Raw genomic sequence first — 15,471 nt, forward strand, 5'->3', positions numbered from 1 at the left:
TTTAGCAAACCCATGATGTTTGTTAAAGACAATTCTGCTGCTGTCAACCAGTTCTGAATCCTCATCCTCACTAACTTCTCCGGCACCTTGCCCACAACTCCAGACAAGCTGATTGGCCTTTTATTCAAAGTTTTAGTCTTATCAACCCTTTTATGAAGCAGAACTTTGCCATCTTTCCACTCCTTTGGAACTTGGGCTAATCTGACTCATGTTAAAAATGTATGTTAAAATTGTTAACTCCCTGGAACATTTCCTCAAGACATGGTGATATACCATCAAGTCCCATGGCCTTGTTGACATCAAGTTTACTCAATTCTTCATTTACCTCCTGTTCGCTCGCCACCATTGGTTTCTCCCTCGTCCTTGCTGCTTTCAAGTTCTATATGTTGTCATCACAAAGATGGAATATTTTAACGAACTGCTCATTATGCAGCTCTACCAAATCCTCCTCAGTGTTTATCATTCTCCCATTATCACTAACTAACATCATCCACTCATAATCATTCTTCCTTCTACTGGCTGCATATCAAATAAACTCCCTAGGATTTCATTTACTAACTGCTGCCCATATTGCATGTTTGCTACCAAGCAAGTCACCTTCCTTGCTTGTTCTTTGTACTCCTTATGTAACTGATTATTGCCACCTCTCAAATGTCAGGAATAAAATGCCTTTTTATTCCTGACATTTGGAATACACTAAGTCAGTCATTGCCTCTGCCAAATACTTCCTGAGTAGAGACCAAGCAGCATTGATTTCCTTCCCATCCAATTCCTCATTGCATGATATCGCTGCAAGCCACTTCCTCAGTTTGTCATAATCACTCACTGTATTAGTTTCACATGTAACCCTTTCTCACAAAAGTCATCATATGGCTAGTCACCATTCAAGTGATCACTTCATGGTCACTTTCATCAACCGAATAAAGCTGTGACTTCATTTACAACAATATCTTCTGATAAGATAATCAAACCCAAGACCCTTGATATGTTATCTTTCATGAAGACAGACAAGGCAAAAAGGGAAGAGGAGTGCTATTCTCTTTGGTTCTTGATGCTGTCTTTTCATTCCAGTCTATATTACCATAATTGAAATCACCCTTTTCTTAATTAGCCTGACCAATTTACCTAAACATTTTCTTCTCACTTCCTTCCACATTACCAGTTCTATATCAACACTTTACTAAACATTTCATCCTATCCACCTCCACTTCATACCATACTGCTTCAAAACCACTGTCAGTATTTGCTTCTTGCACATCTCCATTCTAGATGGATACAACTCCTCTGCCATCATAATAGCACTCCTCCCTTTTTGCATTGTCTGTCTTCATGAAAGACTACATATCCCTCTATTTCTATTCCTTTCAGAATATCATCCGTTTCATTTAAGCCATTTAATGTCAGTTTTTCTGCATATGAACTCTGTCAGTACTATAATTTTGTACCCTTTGTTTCTAATACATCTAGCATTTGTAAACATACACACAAGCTCATTTCTGTTTCTATAACATCTTTCACCCCACTTCTTGGATATGACTCCTCCACACTCTTCCCTGTACATTCATGTATCATCACTGATATTACACCCCTTCACTGACCTAATTTGTGTGTCATCAGTAGTTAGTAAGATCTTGGAGAAAGTAGTGAAGGACTGTATACAGCATTGGGCAGATGAGGGTAATGTTATCTGTGAGAGTCAACATGGATTTGTGAATGGGGCACTCTTGTTATAGCAATATGCTAGCCTTTTATGATAAAGTTCCAAGAGCATTAGATGAGGGAAAGGCATATACTGCCATTTTCTTAGACTTAGCGAAGGCATTTGAGAGGGTGCCACATGATATGCTGATATTTAAGTTGCAGCACATGGGTCTGGATGTCAGATTGGTCAACTGGATTCAGGATTGGCTGTCCGATAGGTATCACAGAGTTGTGTATGGTGGGGCAATTTCAAGGAAGCAGAGGGTTACAAGAGGGGTCCCACAGGGCTCAGTGCTGGGACCTATATTGTTTAACCTTTATATTAATGACATTGTCAGTGGATTGCAGGGGGATGTTCAGTTGTTTGCAGATGATGCAAAGCTGGGAAGGATTATTAGTAATAGTGCAGATGCATCAGCCCTGCAAGAGGATTTGAATAAGCTAGATAAATGGGCAGATGAAGGGGGGTGTCAGTTTAATGCAGCGAAATGTCAGGTCTTGAGGTTTGGGAAACATCGATGGGACACTGCATACTCTATATGGGAGGAGTTATACTGGAGGAAGTAGGGGAGACAAGAGATCTGGGGTTGATGATTGATAGAAACCTGAAATTTAGGGGACATATTGGAAAGGTGGTGTAGGTAACACAGGATTGCTGCAATAATGAGAAGGACACTGACCTGCAGAGATAAAACAGTTATCATTCTGTTGTATAAGACCCTGATCAGACCACACTTGGACTATTATTCTCAGATTTGGTCCCCAGGATTTGAAGGGGATAAATTAACTGTGGAAAGGGTACAAAGGCAGATAACAAAGATGGTTTCAGGACTGTACAGTGATAGTTATGAGGATCGGCTGAGGGAATGTGGACTGCAGAGTTTGGTGGATAGAAGAATGAGAGGTGATATGATTGAGACTTTTAAACTGTTGAGAGGTGGTTACAGGGTTGACACTGGGGAGTTCTTTCACTTGGTTGAACAGCGGGAAGGAGTGATGACAAGAGGCCATCCCTGGAAGTTATGAAAAGAAACTGTGAGCAAGAGGGTGAGGAGTGGTTTCTTTCCATGGAGGGTGGTTGAACCATGGAATCCATTGCCTGATGGAGTAGTGAGAGCGAGAACGGTCAATGAGTTCAAGGAGTGGTATGATAGATTTTGTGTTTCTTAGTGGGGGGGACCTCCCATCGATGAGTCTTGATAGACTTTGTGTTTCTTAGGAAGGACCTCCCACGATGATTCTTTTGACTCCATGGAGGCCTGAATAATAATAATATGTAAATATGTAATAATGATGGTACAACATGACAAAATTTCATGCCGGCTGGGGCGTCGCCTGGATAAACAAGGCCCCCGTTGTTTTCGCCAGGGAACCAGGGCGAACAGCGGAAAGTCAGCTACTGGAACAAATCTGAAAACAAACCCCAACTCAACATCACCAGAGTTAAAGATCGGTACTATTAACGTAAGAAGCCTGAATGGCAAAGAAATGGAGCTAGCTGAGGAATTAGATAAGTACCAGATCGACATAATAGGGGTGACTGAAACAAAAAAGACCAAAACTGGTGAGATCTTTCTGAGCAATAAATACAAAATGTTATATTCAGGCAATGACAATCAAGGAAAAGAAGGAGTAGCCATAGTATTCAACACAAAATACGAGGCTAATCTTCTTGAATGGCAGTCAGTCTCAAGTAGAGTAATGTGGGCAAATATGAGAATGGGGAACTGGACAATGAGACTTATTTGTGCCTATGGTCCCACAGAAGGTTCTACTAAGGTAGAAGTGGAGGAATTTTTTGAGGCTTTAGAAAAAGCAACTGACACAATGAAAAAGGAAAAGTTGGTCCTTGTTGGGGATCTAAATAGCAGAATAGGAAATGATTGTGAGACATACAAAAATATTTAGGGAAAATTTGGAGAAAAGAGCAAAGCTAATAATAATGGCAAATATCTGTTGGATTTCTGCTCAGGGCATGGACTGGTTATTACTAACACCATGTTCCAACATAAAAATGTGCACAAATTCACATGGAGAGAAGAGGCTAGGAATAAGAAAAGTCTCATTGACTATGTTATTGTTGATAGTGATGTTTTCTCCCTGGTGCAGGACACCAGAGTGTACAGAGGATTTGAAATTGGAAGTGATCACTATTTAGTCTTGAGCAGGATAAAATTGAATTTCATATTGAAAAGAATAACATGTAAGAAAGTTTTAAAGCGAATAAAAGTTGAGCAGCTCTCAGATGTGAACTGTAGACTAAAATACAGAAATATTATTGAAAAGAAAATGAAAGAGTTTGAGAACAGGAATCAAACCTTGGAGATTCAGTGGCAAACTCTGAAGGAAACATTGATTGATTCTGCCAGAGAGGCATGTGGTGAGGTTGTGTGCAAGGATAAAAAAAATCAGAACTCCCTGGTGAACACAGGAAGTTAAAGAGGCAGTGAAGGAAAAGAAGAAAGCATATCAAAAGTTGCTGGCAAATAAGTCAGCTTTTACTCTTACAGAATTATTATTATTATTATTTTGACACCTCCAGGGAGTCCAAAGACTCATCGAGGGAGAGTGTGCCGACAGCATTGAACGATTGGACCCCTTCCAACTACTAACCGCGCTCAAACATACTTAACTGAGCCATTAGTAGCAGAGGCTCTACCAATCGACCAACCTTCGCCGGCGAATACAGAGACAAATGTAAGAAAACTAAACAGTGTGTAAAACTAGCTAAACAAAAGTCATGGGAGGACTTTGGCAACAATATAGAAAATAAATATCAAGAAGGTGGCAAAATATTCTGGAGGTTGTTGAAGAAGCTTAGGAATGGAGGAAAGAGTGCTGTAAAAGGAATTAGAGATGATAAAGGTGAAATGAAAACAGGAGAAAAAGATATCCTTGAAGTATGGAGTAATTACTTTGAAAAACTGCTAAATGAAACAAGCAGTGATGACAGCACAGTGATAAAAAACACTGACCAGGCATGCAGTCAGGAATACATATCCATACTTGAAGTAGAAAAAGCCATCAAAGGCTTGAAATGTGGAAAGGCAGCAGGAGTAGATGATATTCGACCAGAAATGCTGAAGTATGGTGGTATAAGAGTATTACAGTGGCTGCACTGCATAGTTCAGAAAGCCTGGACAGAGGGACGAATTCCCGATGATTGGAGTAGAGCTCTCATAGTACCCATATATAAAAAGGGAAATAAAACTGAATGTGAGAATTACAGAGGTATTTCCCTACTGAGTGTTCCTGGCAAGATCTATGCAAGTATACTTGAGAAACGGTTGAGAAGAATTGTGGAAGAAAAGCTTGGTGAAGAACAAGCTGGATTCAGGCCAAATTGAGGCTGTCAGGATCAGATCTTCACTTTACGACAAATAGTCGAGAAAGCATGGGAATATAACAAAGATCTGTATTTAAGTTTTGTCGATTTGGAAAAGGCATATGACAAGGTGCCAAGAGAGAAGCTATTCAATACGCTGCAGTTATATGGTGTCAATGGGGCATTATATCAAGCAATACTTAGTCTTTATTTGAGTTGTGAGTCAGCAGTTAGAATTGAAGGAAGTACAGGAAAATGGTTTAATGTTAAATCTGGTGTGAGACAAGGATGTACATTATCCCCTCTGTTATTCATTATCTATATGGATCACATTATGAAGGAATGTGGTATTAAACCTGATATCAAAATTGGAGATGTTAATGTCAGCTCTTTGCTTTATGCGGATGATGTTATACTTCTAAATAAATCCGCTACAAGTCTGCAAGATTTTCTGACTAAATTGAATAGCTGTTGTAATAGATATGGTATGAAGGTCAGCAATAAAAAGACAAAGACAATGAAAATAGGCAGAATCATTGAAAATGTCAACTGTGTTGTGAATGGAGAACCTGTGGAACAAGTAAAACATTTCAGCTACTTAGGCACAATGTTTACTGAAGATGGTAAACTAAATATAGAAATAGACAACAGAATCAGCAAAGCTGGTATCGTGGGAAGTCAATTGAATAAATTCACAACACTAATTAGAGGCGTGAACAGATGGCATCAATGGCAATATCATATTAAAAATGAGGATATTAGGAAAGAACTTGACATTGTCAGCATCCAGGAATGCGTTAGCAGAGCTAATCTCAGATGGTATGGTCACTTAAATAGAATGGGAGAGGAAAGATTAGCAAAACAAGTGTTCTCTGCCAGGTTGGCAGGAAAATGACCCAGAGGAAGACCAAGATATAGGTGGATTGATACGGTACAAAGTGCCTTAGACGATAGAAATATAAGATCTGATAATGTTGGAGTCTTGACAAGTAACAGACTGATTTGGAGGAAAATTGTAGATAGGAAGTTAGTAATGATGTAATTTTTTCATGTAGTACTGTCATATCCTGTACACCCCTTGAGGGTACATGGCAGGAATTTGATGATGATATGTAATAATAAATCTCAAGCCTACATCCTTGATTATTATAATCCTTTTTTGCACATTCACACATCTACTCCTGAAACCATTATCTACGCTTCTTATGCAGTCTTCCTATCCACCCTGTGTTCCTTCTCTCTCATTCTCTTCACTCATGCCGCTCATCTACATTACTTTCCTGCTGTTCCACAATTCTTGCTTCTTCAGGTCTTGTATTCATTCGTCATATTCTCTTGCAGCAACAGTATCTCCAACTGACTGACACTAAATCCATTCAAATGTTGCCCATCTCTTATATACAGCTCTATCTGCCCCTTAAATTCATCCCACACATTCACAAAATGAACTCCTTTCTCCTCACACAACTCTGCTAGCATACCATTCATAATCTTTGCTCTTCTCTCAACCGATTATGATCATACCTGGGCAATACACTTGACTACCTTCCTTACTGCACTGTTATCTTCACTCTCCTTAACAGCCTCATGACATCCCTCCTTGCATTCATCTTGCTACCAGTTAAATCATACTTGCCAGCTACCACTATCAACTGTTTTACTCATGTACTCCTATTATCCAGTGCTTCAATCACTCTGCTCATTCTACCTCCCTGAAAACAGACCTTGTGTACCTTTTCACTCACCATACCTCTTATTATCGAATTCCCATATTTTGCCTCTCTTAAATCATTCTCTGAAATTATCTAATATTGTGTGGGAGAGAGGAGTTTAGTCAGAATGTCAAGTCCTGTAATAATTTTTTTTTGTAATAATTAAAAATGTTTCTCTAAACCACAGAAGTTCGATTAAGGAAGTGCCCATTAATAATAATCATAATTATAAATCTTTACCATTATTTACAGAATACTTATGAAAAACATTACTTCGAAAAATACAGTTCATTAACTCAAACAAATGTTACTACTGTCATTAAAATCATACCTTCTTCTAAAATTGATGCTATTGCATAAATAGCAAAATAAATGCCTCATTCTCTTGTTTTGCATTCTTTAAAGGAAACCTGCATGTAGTATTGACATCTCAATATTGTCTAAAGTTTCACCATGAAGGATATTTTGCCACATTTCAAATAAACAACATTTTGATATAAAATGATTTTAAAAAAAAAATCATTCATTGATTACTTACCTGTAGTAAGTTCCCTATCTGTGTATAATGAAGATTTACCAAGATTAAAATCACTGATTTTAATGTCAGTAAATCTTCAGTGATTCAAAGTAGCACTTTTTAACACTTTCATCTGATGATTATTAATATAAATTATTTTATGTAGAAATTGACAATCATATTCTTTCTTTTTATTAGTCAGGAGTTCCTCGCACAGGTTATCGAGGTGTGGTAAATTTTATGTACAAGGGAAGACGTGTATATTTGGCACCTCCTGCAGATTGGAAAGGCTATGACCCATCATGGAGCTAGCATAGTTGTGTGCGTATGTGGGCACAGAATTAAATCATATCACTGTACAGAGTAAAAAAGAAAATTAGTGCTCAATTAAAACAAGCCTGTCGATAAACTTTTACTGCTGTGGCTAATCATGTGAGTAGCAGAACATTACAAAGATATATTGCTTGATTCATCTAAAGGAAACTCAGGAGACTTTTTGGACCATATATATATAAAAAAGAGTTTGAACACCATTTTGCAATCAATATGACACAAGAAAGGAAGATGAATAAAATACATTTTCAAGCATTTGAGATCTTTTAATGTGACTTTTTTTTATTTTATTTTGCTGAGAGATGAAAATATGTTAGCAGTTTACTTTTTTGTGTCATTAACTGGATATATTTTATTAAAATGCAGTTACATGATGGCATTAATACAATGGTAAACTGATTAATTTCTGTTTTCATTTTTAAAAAAAATAAAATTAAAGCATACTTTTTTCTTTTTTTTTTGTCTCCTTTGAAAAATTAAAACATGCTGAAACTGAACTCTTTAAGAAAGAACATAGCTAAAAGTCGTATTCACCAAAATAGAAATTACTAAAATTCAGTGCAAATTCATTTCAAGAAAAGTTCATATTCCCCTTTTGTAGAAATTTATTTTCTTAAAACTGTACTCAACAAAATCTGATTAAATAAAATGGATGTTCAGAACTTTGTATATGATTGCCATGTATCAGGTTTTTTTATCAAAAAACAGGCAAGCTCTTTATTTATATCCTTTAATAAAGTGAAGGTACTTTTGTATCAACTTCAGTTGGCATAGTTTGTCAATTCTTTCATATTCTTATTATACAACAAAACTTCATCCACCGCTTAGTAAGATATGCTGAAAATTCACTAAAAGGCAATTCATCGAAGAAACAACTGAAAGAGAAAGTACAATATGAAAAGCACTTTGTCACATCAAGAAAAACCCTTGGGAGTTCTTCCAGCATAAAAGAGAATAGCCAATAGAAGAAAGAATAATTATAAAAGCATCATATTAGTTAATGGAAATTGTAGGTAGGTAACCAGTGCAGGATGTACAATTTAAATATTTAATGAGTAGTTTATTAAGTTGCCTCATGCTGTGCAAAGCATTAGTAAAGATAATATTGTGAAAGATAGACTAGAATGTGAACGAGCCAGAGGTATATAAGGAATGAAGCAAACTCATCAATGTTCTAGACAAGTGGGGAATGCATGGATAGTAACAACATATATAATTGTTCTTCTTCCCATTATCCATAATTTGGGAAGATATCAGGAAACATTAATCACAGAAATCCTGCAGTCAGTTCTTGATCAACATTTAGTTTTCAGCTCAGTAAATGAAGCATTTAATCAGCTTTATATTGTCTTGCCAATTTATTATGAACTTTCTTTTTTGACTTCCTGGTAAGTCCTCACCTCCCAATACAAGGACATGCATTAGAAGGTGAAGCCATTAGATCTGTTAATATGAAAAAGCCAGATGAGTCATATCCTTCTAATCTTTAAGATATCTTTTAGGCTGGAAAAAAAAAAAAGAAAAGATTCTTTGTTGCACTTCTAAATTAGTGATATGATGTGTATGATATTTTTAGGAGACATCTGTAGCACTTTATTTTAAATGTCAGCAACCTCTTTTCATCTTCTTTTAAGAGGGTCCAAGTTTCATGCCATGTAAATAAAGAATGCACTAGTAAGATGTAACCTATTTGTAATTCTAAGTATGATTTCTGAATATACTGATAATCGTTTTTGGAGTGATGTTTTGTTCTGATATTCTTTCTTGATCTTTTCTTCTTTCTTCATTAAAAATATTTCCTAGGTCTTTGAACTAATAAACTTCTACACCAGCCTGGTTGGTTGAGTGGTTATCATACCTGCTACGGGCTTAGATGTTTCTAATTGTCTTACCTTGTGTACTGCTATAACCTTTGATATGGCACAGTATGACCTTTGCTGTCCTATTACCATTAAATGTTTTTTGGTATTTATGAATAAGTCATATTTTTTAAGATTAGGATCTAAATTTGTGTTGATTTCCTGAAAATCTGATTTACTTTTCCATTATAAAATCAATACGCCCTGCAAACTTTAGATGGTTTATTATTTTTCCTCCTACTCATCTTATCACCCTGCAGAATTGTGATATCATTACTGCAGTATCACAATTCTCCAGGGCTTCATTTACATCACATTCAAGGAAGCACTTAAATAATATTGATGATACCTTGTACCGATCATATAGTATTAAAGACTCATTGCGTAGGCTTCTGTGTAGAAAGGATGTTTTAGAATCACTATTTTCTGGTATTAAATCACTCACAATGAAGTCAAAAAGAAATTGTTTTAATTCAACTAGTTTTGTGAAAAAATTTGTTTCACTTCATCAAGAAATAGCACAAATAAATTAACAAACAAATAAAAAAACAGTTAACATTTCTAGTGAAGAATATTTGAAAATTTTTAAACAATGGAAAGTGTGCATTTGATGGCTGCTGGTTCATGGATTGCTGTATACTATTGGTAGATACAAGTGTTGTGATGGATTAAGGAAGACCAGATTTGATGTAAAATCATCCATTGTTTTTTTGTTACACTGTAGAGGATACTTCATCATTTTATCTGAATCTTTGAATGCTCTTGAGTAAAAGTGATAATTAATATGGAGCATTTCAGTTTGTTGCCATTCTACTAGGTGTTTTGTATCTGTTGTATGTGCTGCCAGCTCTGATTTGTGCTTGGTTTCATTTTCAATGTGTTCTAATCGACGTATCTCCCAAGATCTGGCAGTTTGTTCTCTGTAGTGTAGCCCACAACTGCAACTGATCTTGTAGATATCTGGTTTTTTAAGTGGTGGATGTTGTGGTTCAGGAAGTTTCAGGTGATTGGTGATTTTGTTTATTGGAAAGAAAGCGACTTTTAGATTTTTTTGGCAAAGCGATCTTGTAATTTTATCTGTGATCAATTGTACATAGAGAATCACTTCTCCTTTATATTCTTGATTTATTTGTTCTTCTGTTTGTTTTGGAGGACCTATTTCTTTCTAATTCAACTGTGAATTTGATTTGAGGGTGAATGTTGTTCAGGAAAGTTACGAAATCTTCTAATTGGGTAGTAGAACCAGGCCAGATGATAAAAATATTGTCGCTGTATCTTTGCCAAATTTTTGCTTGTCTTCCTTGATAACTGAAAGGTTATTTTTTCAAACCATTTCATGAATAGCTCAGCTAACATAGCTAATCCTTCTTACTATTAAAAAAAAAAAAATAATAATAATAAAATAAAATTTGTAAACAGTGCTATTACTGCAGTGTGAAAAGGTCCACTGTGTCTGGTGGGAAAATTTCCTGAAGTGTTTGTATGATTTTTATTCTTGAAACATTTGTGAAAAGGTGAAGTGAAACAAAGTTTCTTTCATGAAACTAGTTGAATTAAAATATAATTTCTTTGTGAGTAGTTTAATACCAGAAAATAGGGATTCTAAAAGTGTTAGACTTTCTGGGGGTCAGTAAAATTGAAAACTCACTATGTGCTATGTATTTTTTCTCCAATGACATGAATTCTTCTCTAGTCTGAGATCTTAGAGGTCCCTTCTCACATTATCCAGTCATCGTTGTTTAGGTTTGGTGGCTTCCGAGCATGCACAGAAACAAAAAGAATGTTGTTAGACATTGCTAAGCCATTTGGGGAGTAGAAAAGGAACACAGCAGGAGAAGATTTTGAAGTTTTGCCATCTGCAGTATATGAAGTGAGTATTAGAAATTAGAAAAAAAGTTAGAAATGGAAGACTGATATCATTTGTATAAAGAGATAAGTGTGAAGTTTATTGTAGTTATTAATCCATATAAGATTTATTTCAGTTAAAATTGAAAGGAACTTGCCAGTTTCATGTAGAAATTGAACCCAGCAAAGTTAATTTTATTTAGGATTCTCAGGCTAATAAGTGATTTATAACAGTTTTTATGGTTTTAGTTATTTCTTCAGAAGTTTTCACATAGAAAGCAAGGTGGTTCTGAAGCAACAAAACTGTCGATAAAATTCTAAGTAGATTACTCAGTGGAGTTTGTTGCTACTTTCATATAGAAAGTGAAATTACAGAAATATCTTGGATAAAGAGATGTATTTTTTCAGTGTTCTGCAATTCAGGATGCAGGAGGAAATTGAGTGTATACTGCTGTCATGTAGAGAGCAAGTTCTATGTTAGTCTTTGTCCTGTGTGAATTCAAGAAGGAATATGAGCTTCTTTAAGAAACAGAAACTGAAATTCCAGAAGTTTTGTCTATATAGGATAATAGCTGTTGGTTTATGTGATTGAAAGAAAGTTGTACAAATTGAAGTGTTGTTCTTGTAATCTGAAAAATACATTGATGTTTGCATTGTTAAGTAGATGATTTGATGTTGTATATATTTCTGCAATTTTGTAAATTAAAGATTTTTATTTTGGTTATGAAGTGTTTGAAGACTCAACTCTTAATGGGTTATTAAAGTTATGAGGCTAAGTTATATAAGTGAGATCTTGGGATATGAACCAGTGTGCAAGGTTAATTAGGAGTTTGGTTTCAGCGTTTTATGTTTATTTTGAATCTAAGAGTTTTAACCACTCGTAGTGTGAGGGAGAAATTAAGTAAATATATATACCCCTCCCACACACGCACACATACATGTTGTTATCCTGTTTTTCTTTAATCTAGCCCTAGAATCAAAAGATTTTGATTCCATTTTTGCTTCAGTTTGTGAGAGTAAGATGTCTAAAAATCTTTTGCTTGAATGACTGATAAACTTAAGTATCCTAAAGTTATTTCACATATTCCCATTGCAAATATGAATAACTTTGCTAATCTTCTGGTCAGATTTCTACGTTCCACACCTGCTGGCAAATTTTGTGATTGAAGTTGAACTGTGGGAATTATGAAGACTTGGAGGCATCTTGGAGCAGTGCCATGAAAAGGCTACAAGGAAAGAATGTCGGAGTGCATGGGAAGTGGTCTGGAATTCTTTGAGAGAAATAGTATCAGACTGCATACCAAATGGCAGGTGACAAACCAAGTGGGGAATTAAGTGGATGAGTACAGATATAAACCAAAAGCGCTGGGGAAAAAAAGAAAACACCATGGAGGGAATATAATGAAAAAGGTGATCAACATACTTAGTACAAAGTGCAAGCAAGAAGGATGACTAGTATGGTAAGAAAGGGCAAATCAGATTATGAGACAAAATTAGCTAAGCAGGCTAAAATAAATCCAAAAAATAAGTTCTTTCATTATGCAACAAGTAAGAGGACAAATGACTGTGGTCAGATGATTTTTAATCAGTGCTGATGGTAGGAAAGTGACAGAGGCAAAGGAAATAGTTGAATTGCTGAGTGATCATTTTGGTCAAAGAAAATGATTATCAATTTAATGTTGCAAAATGTAAGGTTATGTACTGGATTTCAGGAAATTGATAGGGTTGGAGACTTTGGAGGTAACGGTGAACAGAGTTGAAGTTCAGAGGGCATATTGCAAAAGATGTAAAAATAGTTCAAAGTATTTGGATGCTGAACAACATGTTAACAAGTAAAGATGAGGAGGTTATTGTCCATGTTCATAAGACTATGATTCAACTTCATTTGACTACTGTGCACATATTTGGTCACCTGGATATCTTGGGGATAAGGAAATGGTAGAGAGAATTCAGAGATGAGTGGCCTAGCTAGTGACACATCTGTGGAATGCACCTTATAGGTTTAAGGTGTATGGGTTACAAAGTTTAGTTGATAAGTGGAAAACATAGGTTATATAAAAGTTTTATATAACCTACGTTATATAAAACATTACAATTTATGCAAAGGAATTTTGCAATATATGACAAATAGAGAACTAGGGGTCTTCTGTAGAAGCTGTTTAAGTTTGGTTAGTAATGGTGTGTAGACTGTTTTTTTGTGGAGAGTGGTGGATAGGTGGAGTGGATTCCAAGAATTAGTTGTGAGTGCCCTGATAGTGAAAGGTGTGATGAGTTTTATGTGTATAAAAGTTAGTGTGGGTTTCCTGTGATGAGTCCCTTGAATTCTATGGAGATACCATATAATACTAATAATAATAAAGATTTAACGTCATTGTTGATAAACAGACCAGATAAATTATTTCAAATGCCTGCATTGCATTCTTAGTTCAGTTTATCAGTAGTCATTCTTTCCACTTGCAACATCAGAAATTAGAATTTAACTGAAGAAATAAAATAGTTCTACTGTTCTCTGGTTGAAAGAATATACAAACATTGCTTCAATTCAAAATAAAGAATACCAGTTCTTGCATAACATAATGCAAGTACTCATATTAGTTTATTCTGTTCTAGTCACCAGTGATAAGAGGATTATCAAACTCTTCCATTACTTCAATAGCTGAACAGATTTTTGTTGTTATTATTATTATTAATGGGTATCTCCATGAAGTCCAAAGACTCGCAATATACCTATCATACTACCTGTATGATATTGAATGCATTTAGCATCAGTTGTCTTGAAAGATTATTGATTGATACGAAACCTAACACAAAGATTCAGGGAAACTGAATTATGATGGGAGGAATCATGAGAATTTGTGTGTAAGAGTGATAATGTTAGGTAACTGTTTTAATAATGGAAATGATTATGAAGAGAGAACACAGAAATTCTGTGTTTGTCCAGTTCAGACTATGAAGCATGTGTAAAGATATCTGCATAAGTAAGGAACTAGATAAGAACACAGATCTGCAAGTTGTCAGACTGTGCCATGCAGATGACAGACAACAGTATACAAAAAAATCATGCAGGTAAATTATGTCTGCACACAAATGCAAGGAGTATTACAAGCAAAGGAGTGGAGTTGGCTGCCTTGATTAATATATTGGAACCTCATATTGTAGGCATTAGTAAGACCAGGCTATCAGAAGCAGATATACTAATGTATTGACTGCAAAGGATATAACACTTTTAGAAAAGATAGGAGAGTAGTGGATGCTGCCAATGATATCAAATGACTTGAATCCAGTTAGAGTTGAGACCTATACTTGCAAGACAAGTAACGGTTTTCCATGTGGCAGAGAGTGTGAAGCCATGTGGTCTGTGGTGGAGTCTAACATGATCAAATACATAGTGACGAAGAAATGCATCACCAAATAAAGACAATAGGTGCGATAAGAGTATTCAAAACAGAGGACTTTAATTATCTGAACATTATTTGGGTAGCTGTGAAAAGGCATGAGAAGAATGAAACTGAATTTATTGAACTGTTGTGAGAAAACTTCCTCAAACAGCAAAGCAGCATGCAACAGAAGGAATTTGTGACCAAAGAAGTGTTAGATCTGATTATAGTGTCAGAGGGGATTACAATTAAAAACCTGACTATTCTGCCTCCAGTTGATGTATATGGTACTCACTTGAGAAGTGGCTAAGTTTATGAATGTTCCATTCAGAAAAGGTTACATACTGAACTACAAAGAATAAAATTATGACCACATAGGAGTATGCTGAGTTCTGCACCATGGTATCAGTTGTTGGGTGGGAAGGATATCAACATTGCATGGGAAGTGTTTAAAAAATACTTAAAAGATGCTGTATCAGAATGTGTCTCTAGAGTTCAATGAATAAATGCAGTAGGAGTGAAATAGATTTGTGATCAAATTATGCAAGAGATTTGTAAGAAAAAGATGGTGTGGAAGGAATAATCTGCATAAGGATGATGTCAGTTATGATAATTATAAGCATAAGACATCACTTGGACTATTGCACGCAGACCCTGGTTTCCATGGTGATTCTGATACATTGGACAGAATGCAAGGGAGAGTCAAAAATGATATCAGTGTTGTGGAATACTGATTATGAAGACAGACTGAGAATTTGTAGGCTGAAGTAGCTAAATCAGCTCATCAACTCACTTGGTTGTT

General features: G+C 35.7%; 1 protein-coding gene across 1 annotated transcript in view; it reads left to right on the forward strand.

The window, feature by feature from the left end:
- The window catches only part of Mgat1 (alpha-1,3-mannosyl-glycoprotein 2-beta-N-acetylglucosaminyltransferase), a 328,989-nt gene extending 320,637 nt beyond the window's left edge, over positions 1-8,352 (forward strand). Inside the window, exon 12 of the mRNA XM_090400969.1 lies at positions 7,454-8,352. Within this exon, the coding sequence (XP_090257095.1) occupies positions 7,454-7,567 (114 nt within the window). The 3' untranslated portion in view covers positions 7,568-8,352. The remainder of the gene's footprint in view (positions 1-7,453) is intronic.
- Positions 8,353-15,471: the final 7,119 nt, after the last annotated feature.

Source organism: Typopeltis vanoorti, chromosome 11 (assembly GCF_054136105.1).
Source record: "Typopeltis vanoorti isolate ZY-2024b chromosome 11, IOZ_Tvanoo_1.0, whole genome shotgun sequence".
NCBI classification, from domain to species: Eukaryota; Metazoa; Arthropoda; class Arachnida; order Uropygi; family Thelyphonidae; genus Typopeltis; species Typopeltis vanoorti.